This window comes from Prinia subflava, chromosome 4 (assembly GCF_021018805.1).
Source record: "Prinia subflava isolate CZ2003 ecotype Zambia chromosome 4, Cam_Psub_1.2, whole genome shotgun sequence".
NCBI classification, from domain to species: Eukaryota; Metazoa; Chordata; class Aves; order Passeriformes; family Cisticolidae; genus Prinia; species Prinia subflava.
Genome location: NC_086250.1, coordinates 43,506,890 through 43,526,075, shown reverse-complemented (window position 1 = coordinate 43,526,075; position 19,186 = coordinate 43,506,890). Strand labels below are relative to the sequence as shown.

General features: G+C 42.5%; 1 protein-coding gene across 1 annotated transcript; it reads right to left on the bottom strand.

The window, feature by feature from the left end:
* Positions 1 to 296: 296 nt before the first annotated feature.
* SLC38A2 (solute carrier family 38 member 2) lies at positions 297 to 16,472 on the bottom strand. Its single transcript, XM_063396585.1, has 16 exons — positions 16,241 to 16,472; positions 15,397 to 15,581; positions 15,081 to 15,162; positions 14,840 to 14,955; positions 11,893 to 11,966; positions 11,703 to 11,795; positions 11,422 to 11,503; positions 8,439 to 8,521; positions 7,427 to 7,485; positions 7,153 to 7,302; positions 6,346 to 6,425; positions 6,150 to 6,250; positions 5,639 to 5,763; positions 4,922 to 5,066; positions 4,711 to 4,808; positions 297 to 3,958 (listed from the first exon to the last, which is right to left on the bottom strand). The coding sequence occupies exons 2-16, from the start codon at positions 15,513 to 15,515 to the stop codon at positions 3,860 to 3,862; spliced, it is 1,506 nt and encodes a 501-aa protein (XP_063252655.1). The 5' UTR covers positions 15,516 to 15,581; positions 16,241 to 16,472; the 3' UTR covers positions 297 to 3,859.
* Between the last annotated feature and the right edge of the window lie 2,714 nt (positions 16,473 to 19,186).

Sequence of the window (19,186 nt, the reverse complement as noted above, 5' to 3'; positions counted from 1 at the left end):
CTCATTACACATATAACAAGATCTAACACACTGAGTCTTGTCTCCAGCTATGCCTTTTCCATAAAAGAAATTACTTAGTGCAGGTTCCTTGTTGAATTTGATCTCTCAAGCCCAGACTTGTTCTCTTTACCCTTGAAGTGTCATGAGTCGTGGATGTAGTTCTATGCCATTTTCCACCCCTCCTCTTTCCTGAAGTGATCAGCAACTCAAATATGCATTAAAGGTACACTTTTAACATCATCCCTAAAGAAAATCCTCCACCTGCTTCCCCCCCAAGAAAAACATCACACCCTTCATTAGGATTACCTATTTCTTTATTTCCGTTAAAACAAACATACAATGTTTCATTGAAACTGTGTTGCTGGCCCGGAGTCTAGCCAGCAGGCGCGGCCAGGCTGTTGGCCTCTATGGGTAAGGCAGTATTTACATATGTACACGGATGTACCGCGGGATCTCCGACCTGGCGGCCTGACCAGCGTCAGATCGCAGAGGTGTCAGCTTGCTGCGCTCAGGGGATCGTGACATCCATGGTAAATGTTGGAGAGAAAGTACTCATGAACCTGGACAATGCTTTCTATGGACCCAAGTGATTCCTGTGTTTATTGCAACATATACATTTGTAATAAATACAATCTTAGTGTTTTCTTACACACCTTAGGCGTAACACATTTCTTTCATCTCTGTAAGCATTACATTTTGTTGAAAAAGGCTCTTTCCTTTGACAGCTGTTACACAGATGTACAACATGGACAACTCCTTGAAATGATGTAACAATCAGTAATGAGAGAGGAATATATACATAAATTCTGGACTCCAAACCTACATTATATACATTATACTTACAGTATATACACACATACAATTTATGTACATAGACTATCATAAATATTGAAAAATAGTTTTAGTTTTAATGGATTAATGTTTTATAAATAACATGTTACATTTATGACTGAAATATCATGGAAGACAGTAATGTCTAACTGAGGTGACAGAACAGTGGTTTAATACTGAAGCTGCTCTTTTAGGTGGTTTGTAATGCAGGTAATTTTAAACAGACAGGTTTGGAAAAAAAGAATCATTAAAAAAAAAAAAAAAAATCACATGTTGGAAATCAACCCAGCCAAGTGGAACTCAACTGTTGCAGGTGGAGAGTCAGTCATCAAATTATTTAACACATAATGTATAATCTGGAAATTGCTACATTCAGAGAATTAGTGACACGTACAATACACTATGAGGTGTCATCACAAAAATCTTCTTCCCTTCTGGTTGCCAAGAAGGACTCTGTAGTAACTTCTCACAACTCCTTCCTCTTCTACGGTTGCTGTGAGAAAGGAGGATATTTCTCACTATCTTTCCTTTTTTTAAATACTGGCAAGGGAAGCACTTCATCCCTTATGTGCTACAAATTGCTCAAAGGTAGACAACATTTTAATCCCCTTCCACCTTTGCACGTTTGTGGAGGAAGAAGAAAAGCTGCCAAAGTACTGAGGAGGCACGTGCCCAGCACTTCCGTGGAGATCAGGTAACATGGGATAGTTAGCCATGGATGTACAGTACCTGAGGCAGGGAAGTACCTACGGAGCGTTAGTCACTGCTGACTCCAGGATCATTAATTGCCAGTTGAGTACCACTGAATTAATAATACAAATAATACACAAGGAATCTAACTTGTTATTACAGTTTTACACTATAGTCTTAGTGACCAGTACTTACAGTCATGCAGAAGTATCAATACAAAATACCTGCAGTTGTTTTTCCATAGATTTTAAATGGCTGGGCAGATCTTGACATTATCTGCCGAATAGTGACTATTGTTTAGATTTATTTCTGATTAATTCTACAAGAGCAAAAAAGTCTCAGGCACTGTTTAATCAACGGATTACAGGCCTTTACTTGGTCTCGCTGACACAATGACCAAGTGGGACTTCATAAATTGGATTTTTAAAACATCATGTCAGATGAAGACAGTTGACCACATTGCCATGATTATTTCATTAATAATCTCTATCTAGGCTTTTGTACCCAATATTGCTGTGTTTGAGAACCTCTTATAAGCCAAGTACGCTGTTATACAAATGTTACCTCTCTTCAACCTGGGACAAGAATGAAAGAGCAAACATGCACTAGAAACAAAGTAGCTCATCACAACCATACAGCACCTGTTTCATCAGCTAGGGCTCCTTAGAAACTTTATCTATTTCTGAAGCAAACAAGTATGAGATGACTATCCAGCCTATGAGGTTATCTTTAATACTACTATACAGTATAAATTGGAAGAGAAATCCCAGTTGCGTATGTGAAGAGAGTTTGTACCAAGCATGAATTATTGGTGCAGTTATTTTGTGGATTTGACTCAGAAACAGAATAGTCAAGTAATTCAGAATCCAATAACGGATGAGGAATTTGCGAAATACTGTACAGTTTTTGAATATTATACAACTAGAAGACTACATTAGGACTTTTTTGTTTTCCTACAGAGTGTTTCAAGATAGATTGGATAGAAAAAATCCCAGCAAACATTGTTACAACTGACAATGGACCTTATTAATAAGGGGAACTTGAGGAGGGAGATTGTATTAATGGCATCATATGCTTCACTGCCATTCAGTTTCTATCTACAACAGAAAAAAAACCCCAAAAAGCAAAAACCCCAAACCCTGTTTTACTCAATTGCACTACTGAGTACCTCAAGAAGGGAAATGTCAATGGCCATCTTTACAATTTTAGATTGCCTATTCTTTTCTCAAATGTACCCTTTTCTAAAGGGTGGGTTTCTTTAAAGTTTGAAAATTTGCGTTTCCACACCATTTTTGGTAACTCTAGTTAATTATGTAAGCCTGAAATGATTTTTAGTACTAGTTTCTCTACGGGAACTTCATGGAAAGCATTTAGTATCAGAGAATTTTGACCTGAATTAGCTTATTTTCTATTTTGGTCATTAGAAGCATTTTTAAAATAAAATTTATTCTAATTATGCCTCTACAGAATCATAAAGTATGTTGAGTGAGAAAGGACCCATCAGAATCACCATGTCCAACTCCTGGCCATGCACCCCAAGGGCACCCCAAGAACTACACCGTGTGCCTGAGAGTGTTGTCTAAACACTTCTTGCTGTCTGTCAGGCTTGGTGCTGTGACCACTTCACTGGGGAGCCTGTTCTAGTGCCCAACCATCCTCTGGGTAAAAAACCTTTTCCTGATGTCCAACCTGAACCTCCCCCAACTCAGCTTCATGCCCCTTCCTTGGGTCCTGTCACTGGTGACATGAGTGAAGAGATCAAGAAAGTCAAACTAAGCTTAATTTAGGACACTAATTAAATATTTTTCTGAGCTCTTCTATGTTACTTTTTCATTCTTTTTAGAAAAATGTTTCTTAAAGTCAAAATAGTGCTTTTGAGGTCCATAAGAATTTTTGGTACAAAAAATAATAGTGTTTCTCTCTTTCTCTCGCTCTCTCATTGGTTATTTAAACACTTTGCTGTAAATTAAAGAGTTCTTTCTCACATCAAATGGTTCCATTAGGCACATTCAAGTAAAATAACAAAATATCCGAGTAACAATGACGAAAGCCAAACATGGCTTGATAAAAGTCTACAGAGAGTTCTGTCCATTCTCTGGAATGGAATAAAGTTGTCACTTCCTTCAGCCAGACACTCACGTGGTTTGATGTTAATATCCACTTCCATCATGCAGAATAGTTTCTTAAGGAGAGAGTTCAGATATTCTACAATCAGAAGAACCATCAACAAAGAATCTGCCTTTTAAAGGAAGCTGAATAGCTCATTTTCGTTCTCAGTAGGTATCTGAGTGAACACTGGCATTTGAAGTGGAGTATTACAGAGATTAAACCAGGGCAGTTAATGGCCATCAGATGTAACATTCTGGGTCCAGTCTAAAATAATCAGTGTCATACACCCAGTCATCACAATTATACCACTTAGAAAGAAGAATGAAGCCTGAAAAAGAAAACACAAAAGAAGTATTTCAGATTCTGCTATGATTCTGTTGATAAACCACAACATACACCTACAAATTCACGCCCATGTATATCACAAATGCCATTGCTCACAGAGGACAAAGTAAAAGAGACAAAAGATCAAGTCAATGACAATGAGCTAAGTACCTTTCTCATATTTGGGCTCCTTTCTCAAATCACAATGTACATTTATTTTCAGTATGGCAGACCTCACCCTCAACCAAAGGAAGTGAACGTAGCTGCTGATACCAGTCAGGCTATGCCACTGTGCTAACTTGACTCTGTCTCAGTATGTCTGATTGCATGAGTCAGTATATCTGTGATTAGTAAGAGCACCAAGAACAATAAAGATAACCCAAACAATTGGCAGAGATGAGCTTTCATGGGGAAAATTATGTAAATAAGTCTTAAAATGTTAAGGCTTTTAAAATATAGTTCTTAGGGGTTTGTGTTGAAATCTGGCTCTTAGCAGCAACAGAATGACCCAGCTACTGTTGAGATTGGGAGGAAAGGGGGTGAGAGAAGTCACTGAAGTGAACTGAGTCTTGTGATGGCCAGTTCCTTGGTTTTGAGCTTCTATGCAACTCCTTGCAACTACACAAGATAACATTAAATGCCAATTCACTGACTACCTTCACCAGGACTTCAAAATTCATAAATCATGAAGAAGATAATTAAATTTTTTGCTTTGAATTAGTAAGGAAGTGTATTTACATATTTGTCTATACATACCCCAATCTTTTGCACTGACTTCATTGGTTCCTTCTTCACTAATTTGATATAGAAGGCAGAAGGAAGTATAAAGATCAGCATGGCAGCCGCAGAAGCACCTGCAGTGAAAAAGCATGGAAATAAGTATTCATAAACAGGTAAACATACTCCAATTAGACTGGAACTGCTCTTTCTGAAATGGGAAAGCTTGATCTGACAAGAAAATGCTTACCAATGAATCCGAAGATGTCTCGAATAGTAGGGACAAAGATAACGAGCATGTTGGTGAACGCCAGAAGAGCAACGGTGATGCAGCAGTGACGCAACCAACTGAACTCCTTCCCTGCCCACAGCAGCTGCGTAATGGAACTGCGGATCTTGGGGAGAAAGAAGACAGTTTAGCCTTCATTTTGGAAGACAGTGATTTGTCACCTCAATTAGACCTTCCTTCTGAAAGTATTTTAACATCCTTTTCCTGAATGCTTCACATCTTAAAAGAAGGTGAAAGTAATACAGAGAAAAAGGCCAAGGAAAAGTATCTGGTTTGAACAAAAATAAATTCCAGGAAATTTTCTAACACCTAAGGATGCTGCTCAAAAATATACACATAAATGGCCAGATTGTGCCCACAATGGGTGTACAAAACATGCTGGCTTTTTTAAGCTGATAATACAGCAGTGTAAGTATTTCTATAGAGAGGCAATCTGTTTCATTTCCCCAATGCAACCATACCAGGAAAACAATACAACTGAATATATTTGTATCTACTGCTTAGTAAATGTTACATATTTATTGAATGAACGGTACAGGTATAAATTGTGAAGTTTATCAGAGTAAGTTTCCTTTTTCAGTTAGGAGAAAAACTCCTCAGTTGTTCAATTAATAAAGAGGAGTTGCCAAATGAGTAAATGACTGCAGCAGCACAGGTGTTAAAAATAAAATTACTTACTGGGAAAATAACTACAGGTACAGTGAGGGTGACAGCCATAAGTACAGCAAGACGCACAATAAGAAGGAGAACATCAGCACCCAGGTAAGCAGAGTACGTGTGAAGCAGTTCTGGTTCAACTTTTCCTGTAAAGAAAACAGTATTTTAATTAGATTTAATTGACATACATCTTAAACATGTGTTTCTGCTCTAGATTTCACACAAATTTCACAGTTACATCATCAAAGGAATTGAAAGCCTCAAGAGCTCCTGTAAGGATCTATCTGTTTTACACAGGAATGACTTGGAGGCACAAAATCTGGTTTAATCCAATTTTAATCCCACGTCTTGGGCCTAATTCTATTACTGATCTCCTTCAGGGTGTGCACTTATAGAAGTACAAAAAAAACAAGCTCAACCAACAGTGTATATTTAGAATGCATAGTAAATGCTTGCTTGTTCTATTTTTAAAAAATACTGTGAGTTTGCAAAACATAAACAATTTTAAAGAATGCAGAGATGCAATACTCACCATAAAATGTCAAGTATCCAAAGAGAGCAGCCAATAAATACATGAGGAACATGGCAAAAAAAGACACATAGGACACATTCATCATTCTTTTCCGGCTTCGGCTGTAAGAAAAAGAAGCATTGTTAGTAGTGAGAACTTACTGCTTCATGCTATATTTGTTTGTTTAGTGAAATTAGAGATTATGTCTAACACTTACCCTTTCAGTTCTTCATAAATAGGAAGAATTGCAGGATGGCAGACAAAAGAAAATGTTAGGATTGGGACAGCATAAACAGTCTGAAAAAAAAGAAGCATTTTTCTTAAGTATCTCAACAGACTTTAGAAATTTACTTTACAGAGTCATAAGGAGATTCTTCTGTTTTGGCCTTATTTGATGATAAAGGCCAGCTATTTTTTACAATGCAAACTTCAGAAAAAGTTAAAACAAGTTCATATTTTCTTAAACCCAGACCCTGAGGTACCAAATATAGTCTCAAATATCACTGAAGTCCATGATGAGCTGAATGTATCTGCATTCAAAATCATGTTCAGCAATTCAAAGGTTTATGCCATTATATCTTGAATTTGGTATTGAGTATTACACATGTGTGGAGATTCACCACTATAATTGGGAGCATTCATGAGTCAAGAATTTGTGACTAGGAACAAGTCAAATATCCTATTTTCACACTTGTGCAATTCTCTTCATCTTCTGCAATCTACTTTTTAAAATGCTTCACTAACTTCCTTGAGAAAGCCTGAGAAATGCTGTGCTGAAGAATGAGAAATATGTTTTTTGCCATTCAAACAGGCATCTCAAGCTCCTCTAATTTCTGTGTATTTGGCATGTAGAAACATCCAGTCTGCATGCGGTAAACAGTGCCCAAGTCTACTGGAACAGAAAGTCTTAATGTATCCCAATTTTAAAACTGGGCAACTGCTTGAAGGCAAAATGACCTAAGTTGTCTGCTACCTACCTAATCTCTGTTATTTTCAACAGATCATCTGATTTTCAGTCACTTACCTGTGAATTGAAGATGAAGTATTTTGGCTTGCACATATCATCGCTTGTTATATTTCCATCTACCAAAGGTGCCACTGTTGCATTAACTAATGTGACGTTCATGATGACACTGTCCATAGGACAAGGAATCTGAAACATCTTCCAAATTACCTGGAAATAAAGCCCTGCATTTATAACTTTGACTAATGCAAGATATGAAAATTTTTAGAAACTGCTTAATTTCACTTTGAAATGCAGTTTTACAAGCACTGGAAGTTCACAAGATTATACTTACAACAATCAGAAAGAAGACCATGCAAAGTAAGGAAAAGCCACTGGTATAGCCCAAATACCCTGTGATCAAGAAAGAAAGAAAAAAACTAAGATACAGTAATCAGAAACACCATTCAAGTCAAAACATTATGACAAAACATATTCTATCAAGTGATCTCTTTCGATTTTCATTTCCTTAGCATTACACAGAACAAATTAATTATTCATTGTCTTTCTGCTAATCCCAACCCAGATCTAAAGGTTTTGAAAGACATATTAGGGTCTGTACATACAGTGAGTCTGTAATGTTAAACTTTTTAACTTACAAGAAAAGAAGCAAACTAAAAACCCCCACAGCAACAACTATATGAATTGATTATTGCATACTAAGAATGATGTAAGATTAATTTTAATAGCATGCCCTATCAGACAACTTAGCCTTTTTCCTTTTATTTTTACTGATTTACTTAATTTCTAGAAAATAGTAATTTGAGAGAGTAATTCACATTGAGACTCTCAGTTAATGAAGTTCCACTACAGGATTCTCTGAATTAACAGCCTGTTAACTGAATTATTCACATATATCACTGAATTACAGCCATTTCAGATAAAGCATCTGGTATGAATATTCTGTTACTCCTCAGGATATAAAATGAAAAGATACTGTCCAGGGTTAGCAGCCTTATTCTTTGAAGGCTGTTACAGGATAGCTGGTAACAATATTGTATTATTTCACCATTGACCAAAATAGGTCAAACTTTGGGATAAGTTACTGTTGAGCTTTGTTCTGAAACCATCCTGTCTGCTGTCCTTTCATTTTCCACAAACACATCTGCAATTTAGTATACTTGTCATTTTTTTTTCCTTTCTTCAAGGAGACTGACAGCAGTTATCTAAATGCTAATTAGTCCCAACAGACAAGTTTGGAGACAGCTGTTAATTCGCACAGCGTTTCAGGACTTAAACATTGTATCAACACATTTCTGCACAGTATTTCCAATGGGTTTTTATTTTGATTGCTCTGTACTGCTTACCTAGATTTTTCAGCAGGGACAGGGGAAGAATGAGGATGACAGACACCAGCAGCACTAAATAGTCACCATTGAGATACCACTCTCTGTAGAAAAGAAGGCAACATTTGTAAGCAATGAAGTATTTAAAAATTACATTTGCAGTTTAGTCTTCCCTCTTATATTCTAGAACATATGGCTCCTTAAAAAAAATGCACTACCTGATGTCACAAATGACAGCATTTAATTTCCTAGAGGACCTAACACCCTACAAGAGCTTCTTATCTCACCCCAAACCTGCATTGTGCCTTTCCTTTAGTGTCCTTTTATAAAAATAACATCTGGAAGTCAGAAGACAGAAAAGTAAATGACTGGTTAGAAAAAAGTCAAGTGGGATCAATCAGCGAAAAAATATAATTTTCTTAAGTGCTGGTTCTCAACTCTCCAGATGTGTTAGAATATTGCAGGGCCCCAGAAGGGTTTCCACTTTTAATGGAAATAAAATTCTGCTAGGTGCCCTGTGGGAGTTAAAGAAAAACAGGTGAGGGCTGAATGTAAGGCAGTAGCTCAAGCCCACTGGCTGAGAAAACTCCAACAAGCACTGGGAGTCTCTTGGAGGCACATTTAGTCCCTTTCAGTAGGGAAAACATGGTAAGAACTTCAGAAGCTTCTTCCTTCAGAACATTTTTGCCACTTTTTCTGTAAGGACCAGCAGCTATTTTTTCACAAAACATTTTTAAGCATTAGAAGATGAACTTTTTTTTTTTGAAATACATAAGAACAAAGTCCTACAGGACCATCCTATATGCTTTAAGCAATTTAAGCAACACTAAGTTACACATTTATTCACAAGTATTAATACTTTATATCCTATTATGATATCATTTAACAGTATTTGTTTTAAAAAGGACTGTATACTATTTAGGTAAACATAATTTGATTTGAAATTTGTATACACAAACTCAGTTGCTGAATTATAGCCTTTTATATGGTAATGGAAATATGGAATAATTAACAGACTTGCTCTGGATTTACACAGTAAATGCAAAAATGTAGTGGTCTCTCCTCAGTTTTATCTGGGATAACTAGATGTAAAAAAGGAGTATTTTAGAAACTTCAGATGTATAGGACATTAACATCATACACCTTTCATTGTCTTTTTTTCAAATATAGTAGACTCATGGCAAATTTAAAAGAAATTACACCAAAAAACCTCCTTGCAGTGGATACAATCACAAGAACATGCACTGCTATTGTGCATACCATATAGAGGCCATCAGGACTTTCAGATCAAGGACTTCAAAGTTTTTCTGTCCTGAAGAGTAAAGAATGTGATTGAGCAGTTTTAAAACACAGCCAAGGACTTTGGAAGTTGCTAAGCAAATTTTAATAATGGAGCTCGTATTTGTAATACTGTCTCAGAAATCCATAAGTTCTTTTACAGTAAGCATTATTTTGGGACACTTAAACAGGTAAGTGCTTACATTTTAGGCCCCAGGCTGCCAGAGTGGAATCCATGCCAATGGTAGCCACCCAGACTCCCCTAAGCAATGCATGGAGAGAGTCAGTTAAACAGGGTTCACGACTGCCAGAGCACTGAGAAAATATTTGCTTTAAATCAGTGTACAGCAACCTCGTGCCAGACAACAAGAAAACATTTAAGATACAGATCTCAATTTCTTAATTTTCTCTGCCAGATTTGCAGAGCAGCAGCTGTATCCACTGAGATTCACAGACTTCAACTTTCCCTCTTGAATTGCAACCGGTTTTGAATTCTTTACTGAAGATGGGACAGTTAAAAATATTTGCCTCCAAGCCCCCTTCTGAATACTGGCTACTCCAGGGGCTCTCTTAAGAATTGAAAAATTTGGATTTGAATTCAGTCAAAGGAGAGAAATGAACCTTCCCAGCAAAGAATTTGTAAACATAACACCACTGAATAGGGTAGGTGCAGTATTCGAGTACATTAAAAAAAAAAAAAAAAAAGAAAAAAAAGGAAAAAAGATATGGCTAGCACTGTTATTATGACAATATCTATCAGCAAGCTGTATAAACATCACCAAATGGCTTGAACCCCTTGGGGAACATGGCAGAAAAATGCCTACCTTCTGAACTCAGGCTTAGGTGTAAGTTGGAGTCTTGAGCTGCTCAGCCCTCTCAAGACTGGGACACTTCAGGACAAGGCACAGAAGTACAACTCTGAAGAGTGAGATTTATAGCACTTAACTCTATCCATCTGAACTCAGGCATCTCGTTTTTACACACCCTCTCAATACAGAGTGATATGATCAACTGTTCTTCGGAGATGTGCAAAATGTGTCTAAGTCAGGTGTGCCCAACTGCCCACTGCAGAGGATCACCCTTCTCCACTGATTGTACTTAGACCATTGCAATGGTGAACTCAAAATATGGTTAGATAAAATGAACCTCTTTTTAAAGCCACTCTGGAGTCAAGGTGTCTCCAGGACTAGATGGCAAGGCATCTACCACTCTAGTCTTGGGCATATAAACTGTGGTTTAGGTCAATGTTTAGTCTCTGTATCTTTTTGAGAACTGTTCCTTAAGATATTCCTTGCATAACTGCATCTTAGTCTTACACTTAATCATTTGCCACAGTATTAATACTAGAAAACCAAATTAATCAGACCAAACCATTTTGAACGCAGTAAGAAAACAAAAAAAACCAAAACAAAAAAATCAACCATAATGACATTTATCTTTCCTTATCAAGTGTACTGACTGGTACATACATTAACACTTACCTGATGTTCCTTACAGAACAGCTTTCTGCAATATGATGCGATACCTGTATTTCTCTACCCTTTTCCCAGGTCAGGCTGGATCTAAATGAAGTGAAGCACTCAGGGAAAGGGAAAACTTACTGTATCTCTGTCTGAATAAGGAGCTACCCTACGGTGTACCGAACGTGGTCTTCATATAAAAATATGTACAGTCTCCGTATTTGTTTCTCCTAATAGTTTCTCTGATGAGGAGTTCTAACACCTACCCTGTGGTCTCTTCGATGTTCATAAATGTCTTGATGACCAATGGTAACTCATATTTCACTATGAAGAGGTAGCTTGACATAGCTGTAGGTGAATAACATCATAGATCATTACAAATATAGAATATGCCACACGATGCAAGAATCACATAACATGTTTCATAACTTCACTTGAACACAAGCAGTTAATGAACACATGTTGTGTGACAAATAAGTCTCCAAGAATAAGCAGGGAACAATTACTATTGACAGTACAGACAAAAATTTTAAGATCTTGTCCTCACCTCCAATGTTCTGCATTGTAATTGATCCAGAAGCAGCAAGTTTTCCAGCCATACCAAAAGCCTTCATTCCCAACTGTTCGTACAATAAAGATCCTAGAAGAAAATACAATATCCCATTGGAAAGATGTTTTTCACGAATATACCATAAGAAACACATACCACATATTTGTAAAATAGGAATTTGCCATACCTCCTTCATTGGCAGTCTTCAAAAGAAGATGCACTGAATACAAAGAAAATATTGAGACAAACAGCAGGAGTATCCTGGGGAGAGGAAAACACGCAAATTTGTAATAGCCATAAATGACTTATTGTAACCCTATTAAATAAAAATGTACCAAATATAAACATTATCCATATTAAAACATTATATGGGAAAAATGTAGATTCTAAGGTCAGTTAAAGGTGTTCTGAAAACCCAGTTAATGCTGTGTGTAGAAAGGATTTTATATTAAATTGCATTGTAGAGGCAGACAAAGAAATTCTAATATAGGCTTGAACAACGATTCTATTCAGTCTAAAGCGGCATAAGCATCACCGAGTGTAAGGCCATTATACTTAGCTACATTTGATAATAAATAATTTAATGAAGTATCAATGGGAATGTGTGCAGTTGAGGGGGGAAGGTTTGCATCCTTGTAAGAAAATGTATTTTTCCCTATCTTCCTGTCCCTGTTCAACAGTGTGTCATCCACCTATTGAACATACAGTTGAGGTTGTCTACAGCTGAAGTGAAGATTATCTCTTGGTCTTAAAAGAAATCAGCTTTACAGCTTAAACCTGTGCTATGTCCATTTTTTTTTTATGTAACGATGAAACTGCAAAAGCCTTAAAGAACTAACTGAAAATTCAGACTCACTTCGAACTGTGTTTTCAAATGGAAATACACATCTATTGTCATTTAAAAAAAATTCTTCCCTCAAAAGTTAACTCTTCAGATGTGCTTACATGGGAATCGCTAGTGGCTTGTCTATCTTCCCCACAGCTTTTACAGGCAATGCATATTATTTTCAGAAGCATATTTGCATCACCTAAAATCTGGATCTCTCAATAACAAATCTCTCCCACAACAAATGCACTTCCTGGAGTGGCACGCTAGGGGGGACTTCTCGGCTGCTGGAGAACACAGTGGAAAATTACAAAGCATTAAAACCCCTCCCCTTGTCTTTTTTATACCAATACAAGCATTTTGCTTAATACGAAACCTGAGAATCAGCATATCAAAAATGGCTTAAAAAGGGCAAACTTCATTTCCCAGAGTACATTTCCTTTAGTGTCATTTTTAATGTTGGCGAAGCTAGTAAATACAGCACAAAGAACTGGAAACAAAAAGATCTGAGAAGCTTCACAGATCTGTGTAGGGAACTTATGTTACTGTGCCAATGCAACACTAACACATGCATACAAATAAACCTTTCTATTTCTGACAGGTGGATTTGACTCAGCCATCAGGTAGAAACAGCATGGCTGAGATGTGCCAGGGTTACACTGCTTTAAAACAGCACAGACCCTGGACCTCTCAGTCCTAACTTGAAATAGCTGTCTACAGCGTGGACAAGATCAGTCAGCAAACTCATCCTAAAGCTCGCTCTGTTTCTGGCTTCCAGACTATTCTATTCATTTACTTAGTGCTGACACAAGTGACAAGTCACAGCACTTACACAAGAGCCTCCATAGTCTTCGAAGAACTTACTGCCTTAATCAACTGCATCTGGATCTGATTCTGTAACCTAGTTATTAAGGGATGCCTGCAATGCCCTCACTGTCATCATAAATCCTCAGTATCAGCAGTGATTAACTGCTTTCCTGCCTTAGAACTGTATGATCTACAAGTTTTGAAAGGTAACAAGCTAGCTTGTCTTTGAAACAGCACTAAAGCAAATAGATCTGAATACAGTATCTGGAAATAAAAAACAACTCAATTGCCTCAGCACCCAACTGTTAAATTGACAGTTTTGAACATGTTTTTCCTTAGAAAAGAGGACACCCCAAGTCTGTTCAAATAGCTAACCTTAAATACTGTTTTTTCCTCAGAAACAGTCTAATGTGCATTACACTGATTACTTTTCATATGCCACAGAACGTCTTTAGAGCATGAAACTGATGTATAGAGAGATGAAGTATCTCTTCTAAATAGTGGTTCATCCAGTTTAGCATCATCTAAGCACGTGAAAATCTTGGTAAAATATTTACAAATCACCATATACTTAAAATCCTTTAGGTCAGAACTTCACACATTGGTAGTTTCCTCAGGAAACTTGAGCACCACCCGATACACTGTGAAACATCTGGAAGTAAATCTGACCTACTTTCTGGAAATCTGGCAGCAGAGTCAAGGGAAATTTTGAACTAAACATTGCTCTTCACATGTTCTTGAACATTCAGCACATTCATCTATTTCCAGGATAAAAACATAAAGATCCTCTAGACATATCCATGGATACTCATTTGCAGCCAAGTCACTGATACTACATCTTGTGTGAACTGAACTGCCTCTAATATGTGAAAAATGTACTTTCCAGGACATTTAAAAGCACTATGCATAACTGTATCCTTATGTCATTTCCAGTTACATTATAGTAGTTCTGTCCTACACCTCAAAGCTTTTGCCAATGTAGACAGCCCAATAAATATATGCTGGTTATTCCACATCCCTCCCTTGCAGGCAGACAGAAATTTTTATAGGTGTAACTGAAACCATATCCCTGAATTAAGTGAAAGCATAGCAATGAAATGGACTTCTTTATTGGTTAAGTGCATTGTAACTCTGTAGGCACAGTGATGTTAGCTGAGGAAAGCTAGACCACATCCCTGACTAGGACTTGGACAGTAGAACTTTCAGGGAAAGTCTGTCAGTTATTCACGGAGAAATTACTAACCTAAGTCAAGTAAAACTCACTGTGAAATGTTTTTGAGGGTTGCGGAACTTCCAATGAATCTGTTTAATTTTTGCAGGTTCCTCTGACTGTATCACAATCCTTAAATTTAAAACAAGCCATAAATTCTGAAATGCAATTTCGCACCTATGAAAATGATTGGATATTTTCTAGGGGTCGTATCATTACACCAAGTATTTTTCCATTATGAATTACACGCCAGAAAGATGGAGGTTTTTTGATGAATCAAAAGATACTTACACAAAAAGAGCAATTCCAGTGTTAGCCATGGCAAAAGAAAGACCAAGGATGCCACTACCCACAATAGCATTGCTCAGATTAAATACTGACATTCCAAAGGAAGTAGTACCCGGATGCTGAGGAAAAGATGATAGGTAATAATTAATAGAAAGTTATTACTCATCACATTTAAAGCAAACGTAAATTTGGCAGTACATTTTTGTTTGTTTGTTTATTTGGAACGTCATTCCTGGGTACTTACATACTGAGTTTCGTATTTCTTCTTTCCAAGGTTGGAGTCGAGCAAGAAATTTTGGTTTTCTGGATCGATATCCGCATAGTGGCTGCAAAACAACATTGCATCATTAGCGACTCTTACGGGCAACTCGCATATTCACTCCCCGATCAGCATTTCCAATCCATTTCAAAGGGAAAAGGAAAAACCGATGGAATCACCCCCAAGGAACCACCCCACCCGCCACCGTACCAGCGCGCGTCGCGCCCGCGTCGGGCCGCAGCGATCCCCGCGTTCCCGCACCCATCGCCGACGGACACGCGGGTCCCCGGAGCCCGCTCACCTCTTCATGGCAGCCGGCTTGGTGGGGTAGGGGTAGCTGAAGTCGTTGCTGTTGGAGCTGTAGCTGCTGCTGTCCTCGTCGGGCGAGATGTTGAACTTGCCCATCTCGGCGCTGCTCATGCTGGCGGGCGGGGGTCGGCGCTGGCGCGGCCGCTCTTTTGTCCTTGCCGGCGGGACTCGCCGCGCCTGCCGAGGGGGCGGGGGGCGACGTCAGTGCCGCAGCGGGCGCGCGGCCGTCACGTGGCCCCGCGGCCCCCGCCCGCCGCCGAGTGGAAAACTACCAGCGGCGCGCGGGGCGGGGGGCGCGCGGACAAAGGTGAGCCCCGCGCCGCGGCGGGGGCGCGCGGCTGCCACCGCCCGGCCCGCGCCGCCACCGCCACCGCCACCGCGGCACCGCCACCGCGGCACCGCCACCGCCACCGCGGCACCGCCACGCCGCACCACACCCCCCCTCCCGCTCCCCGCCCCGATAGCGGAGAGCAGACTGATGCAACACCGATGGGCGACTGCCACATCGGCTGCCGGAGCCTCTCACCCCGCGGCTGTCCCTCCCTGTGTTTACCTCCCCCCTCCCCGCCGGCGACACCGCGCGTCCCGGCGTTTTCAATGGAAAATCGCAAACCGGTGGCGGGACTGCGTCGCGCCGCAGTGGCTTTGCGGGTTTGCCACCTTTCCGAGATGCGGCGGCGGCGCGTCCCTCCGCGCGTCTCGGCGGAGCCCGGCAGGGTCTTGGCCACAAGCCGGGGCGCTGCCGTCGGACAAAGGCGCGAAGGACGAGCCGCGCTCCGTCCGAAAAGTCGCCCCGTTCCTCCTGGCGGCCCGGTAACAGTCAGCCCCTGCCGTACCTTCTAAGCACAAATTGAAAGCGAGGGTTTCTCCCGAAGCCTCGGAATAACGAGATGCTCCTGTCCGCTGCTACTTCTTGCAAGGGAAAAAAAGCCCTCAACTATGAAATGTCAGCGAAAACAAACCCCTAGATAAATAAAGGTAGAAAAAAAAATCACGTAAAAAAAGTCAGAGGTATCAAAAGGAAAGAAAATATCGCGTCCGTGCCGCTCCGGCGTCCCTGCCCATCTGACTGCCCCTTCGGGGCGCCGCCGCTCTTCAGGCAGGAATGTGGGCGCGTCACCGCAAGGGGCGCGGCGCCCGCCCGCTGCCGCGCCGCCCCCCGCCCTGCCCGACTGACCCCCTGCCGCCGCTCGGGCGGGGGCTGGGGGGGCACAGGGGGCGGGGAGGTGTCCCCGGCGCCGGGGTGGGAGCGGGTCACCGGCGTAAGCCCGGCGGGGCTCGGGAGTGCGGCCGGTAGCACATGAGCCGAGCAGCTCTCCAGTGTTTACATTGGGGCACTGCTTTACACGGCGGAGACAGGACGCTGCGGCGCTTGTCAAGAGCGCCGTGCCCGAGAGGCGCTTCTGCCGGTCCAGTGCAGCATCCGCAGCGTGACTGCAGCACCCGGCGGCTACCGGCTCACCCAGGATCTGCCTCCCTCTTTCCACGCCGCGCCTGCCTCCGGGCTCTGGCGTCTCCCGGTAGCTGGGTGCGTGGCAGGGGACGAGGTGCCAGCGACCCATCATAGCTGCTGGCTGCAGTCACTCGCTATTTTTAACACCTGCAGCAGCGCACGTGCGAGCCCGGACCCCGAGGGCAGCCGACAGACTCCCTGAACACTTCCTTCGGGAAGTGAACCGGAATGACAGACTCCCCCCAGTGATGTGATTCATGATAAACCCCCTGTAGGGAAGAGAGGGGGGGGGAAACAGAACATCCTGCTTCCTTTTCCTCAGGTAACCACTCCAGAAGATTTGGAGAGCTTTGCTGCTCGGCCCTCCGTGGAAGAGGGCGGCGGGGCTTTACTGCCTGCCTCAGCCCCTCACACACACGGTGCAAGGACGCAGCTCCAAAGGAGGCTTGACGGGGGTAGCGGGGCCCACTTGGCCGCTGTCTCTAGAGGGGCAGGGGGTGCAAAGCAGCAGTCTCAGCTCCTGTCCTCGCGGCAGCAGCGCACTCCCACGCCAGTCTGCTGCTGCCAGCCTCGAGTGTGGAGGATGCCCTCCGACCGAGTCATTTAACCCCCCTGCGTTACTGCCCTCACTCCCTTCTTCTGCAGCGTCGAGAGCCCGTGGAGGGTGCGAGGGCCGGCTGCCTGCCTGCTGTCCCGGGGCAGTGGCGGCCGCCGGGACACGAGGGCAGCTCCCTGATGTCCAGGGACACTGAATCCCTCACTGCCATCCCCGCTCCTGGGCCCCCTGCAGTGCCCGCGGATGCGACGGGCACACGAGGCTGCCCAGAGCTGAGACAGGAGACAGGACGGTGGCTCTCCCCCGCGACTGTCGCCGGGGCAGGCGGGCGGGAAGCGGGCGGGAAGCGGGCGGGAAGCGGGCGGGAAGCGGGCGGGAAGCGGGCGGGAAGGCGCCGGGCGGTGCGAAGCTGCAGCACCCGACCATCATCGTCGCCGAAGCTTCTGGACCACCCCCGGCGGCACTGGGATGGAGGGCGGGAGTGGAAGCCGGGAAGGGGCGGAGACCGGCGAGGGCACGCGCAGGAGATGCAGGAGCCGAAAATTTTCCATCGCTGCAGTGGTGCCCCCGCCCCCGCCCGCACGGCGCGTCACGGGCCCCCCGCAGCCCGGCGGGGCGGGGCGGGAGCGGGCGGGACGCGCTGCGGCGCCTTCCCGCGCAGCCCCGGGGCGCGGAGGGGCGGTGGCGGCGCACCTGCTTCCGCGGGAGCGGCGGCTGAAACGACCCCGGGGCTCCGCTCGGGGCGTTCCGGGCCGGGGCCGCTCCTGCCCCGGCACCTGCCGCTGCAGGGCGCCCGCCTGTGCCCCGTCTACGGAGCGCCGCTTGGCGTGCCCGTGGCGGCGAGGGGGGGAAAGGCGCCCCGGGAGTGCCAGTCCACGGCGTTCTCGGTCCTCTGAAAGCCTCACTGCACAACGGGCCATTTGCAAAGGCTTCGGCAACCTGACGGGTTAAATGGAAAGGCTCGCCTTCACGGCGCAATCACAGCGATATGTAAATAAGCACGACTGCGGGGAAGGCAGGGCACACTCGTTTTCCCATGGGAATGGTGAATGCCTGGTGCCTTTTTTAGTCAATCCCGTTCTTCGGGTGTCAGCAGTTCTGTGAAACAGTGTACATGACAGAGGTCAAGGTGACCTGTTTGTTGTGGGTTTTGCCAGTGTAGCAACAGCCGTGGTGACGTATTCGGAACGTTTTTAGGGCTGTATCATCCATTTCAAGGCAAGCGCACAGATTCGGGGCGTAGTGAAGTGTCCAACACGCGCCTGATAAATACAGCAACCATCTTTAGAGATGTGACCTGGTTGTTGTGGACAGTACAGCTTTTCAAAGAGTTCAAACTACATTTCTTAGCAAAATCAAAGTTTTACTCTTCAAGTGCTTGTTTGGTTTTTTTTTTTTTTTTTTTTTTTTTTTTTTTTGTTTTGTTTTGTTTTGTTTTTTTCTAGAACTGTCCTCATTTTATATAGAAAACGATGATGAGACTTTGTTGCTCATTCATGAGAAGAAAGATTGGTAACATGCATTCCGGAAGAAAAATTGCTGTATTTCTAATGGTGCCATTATTGGAACTCTGCAACATGTGAGTGCAATCTGCACTGCTCCAGAATACTGAGCCTTTAAAATTTTACCAATGTGGTCTGTTTGCTGGTTCAAATGATCTGTTTTTTCAAGTGGTTTTAAATAATGCCTCACTGATTGAATTATAATTCTCCTGACTTTGTAATTGCCAAGAATGTCCTTGGCAAAACATACATAGAATGTGTTTCATCCAAT

Bases quoted from the DNA above. Each gene is read 5' to 3' on its own strand.
- SLC38A2 (XM_063396585.1), bottom strand. From the start codon at position 15,515: ATGAGCAGCGCCGAGATGGGCAAGTTCAACATCTCGCCCGACGAGGAC. The intron at 4,809-4,921 runs GTAAGCATTTTC...TTTTCACTGCAG, and splicing joins AGACATCTTCGGATTCATTG to GTGCTTCTGCGGCTGCCATG. The intron at 3,959-4,710 runs GTATGTATAGAC...TTTCTTTTTCAG, and splicing joins AGTCAGTGCAAAAGATTGGG to GCTTCATTCTTCTTTCTAAG.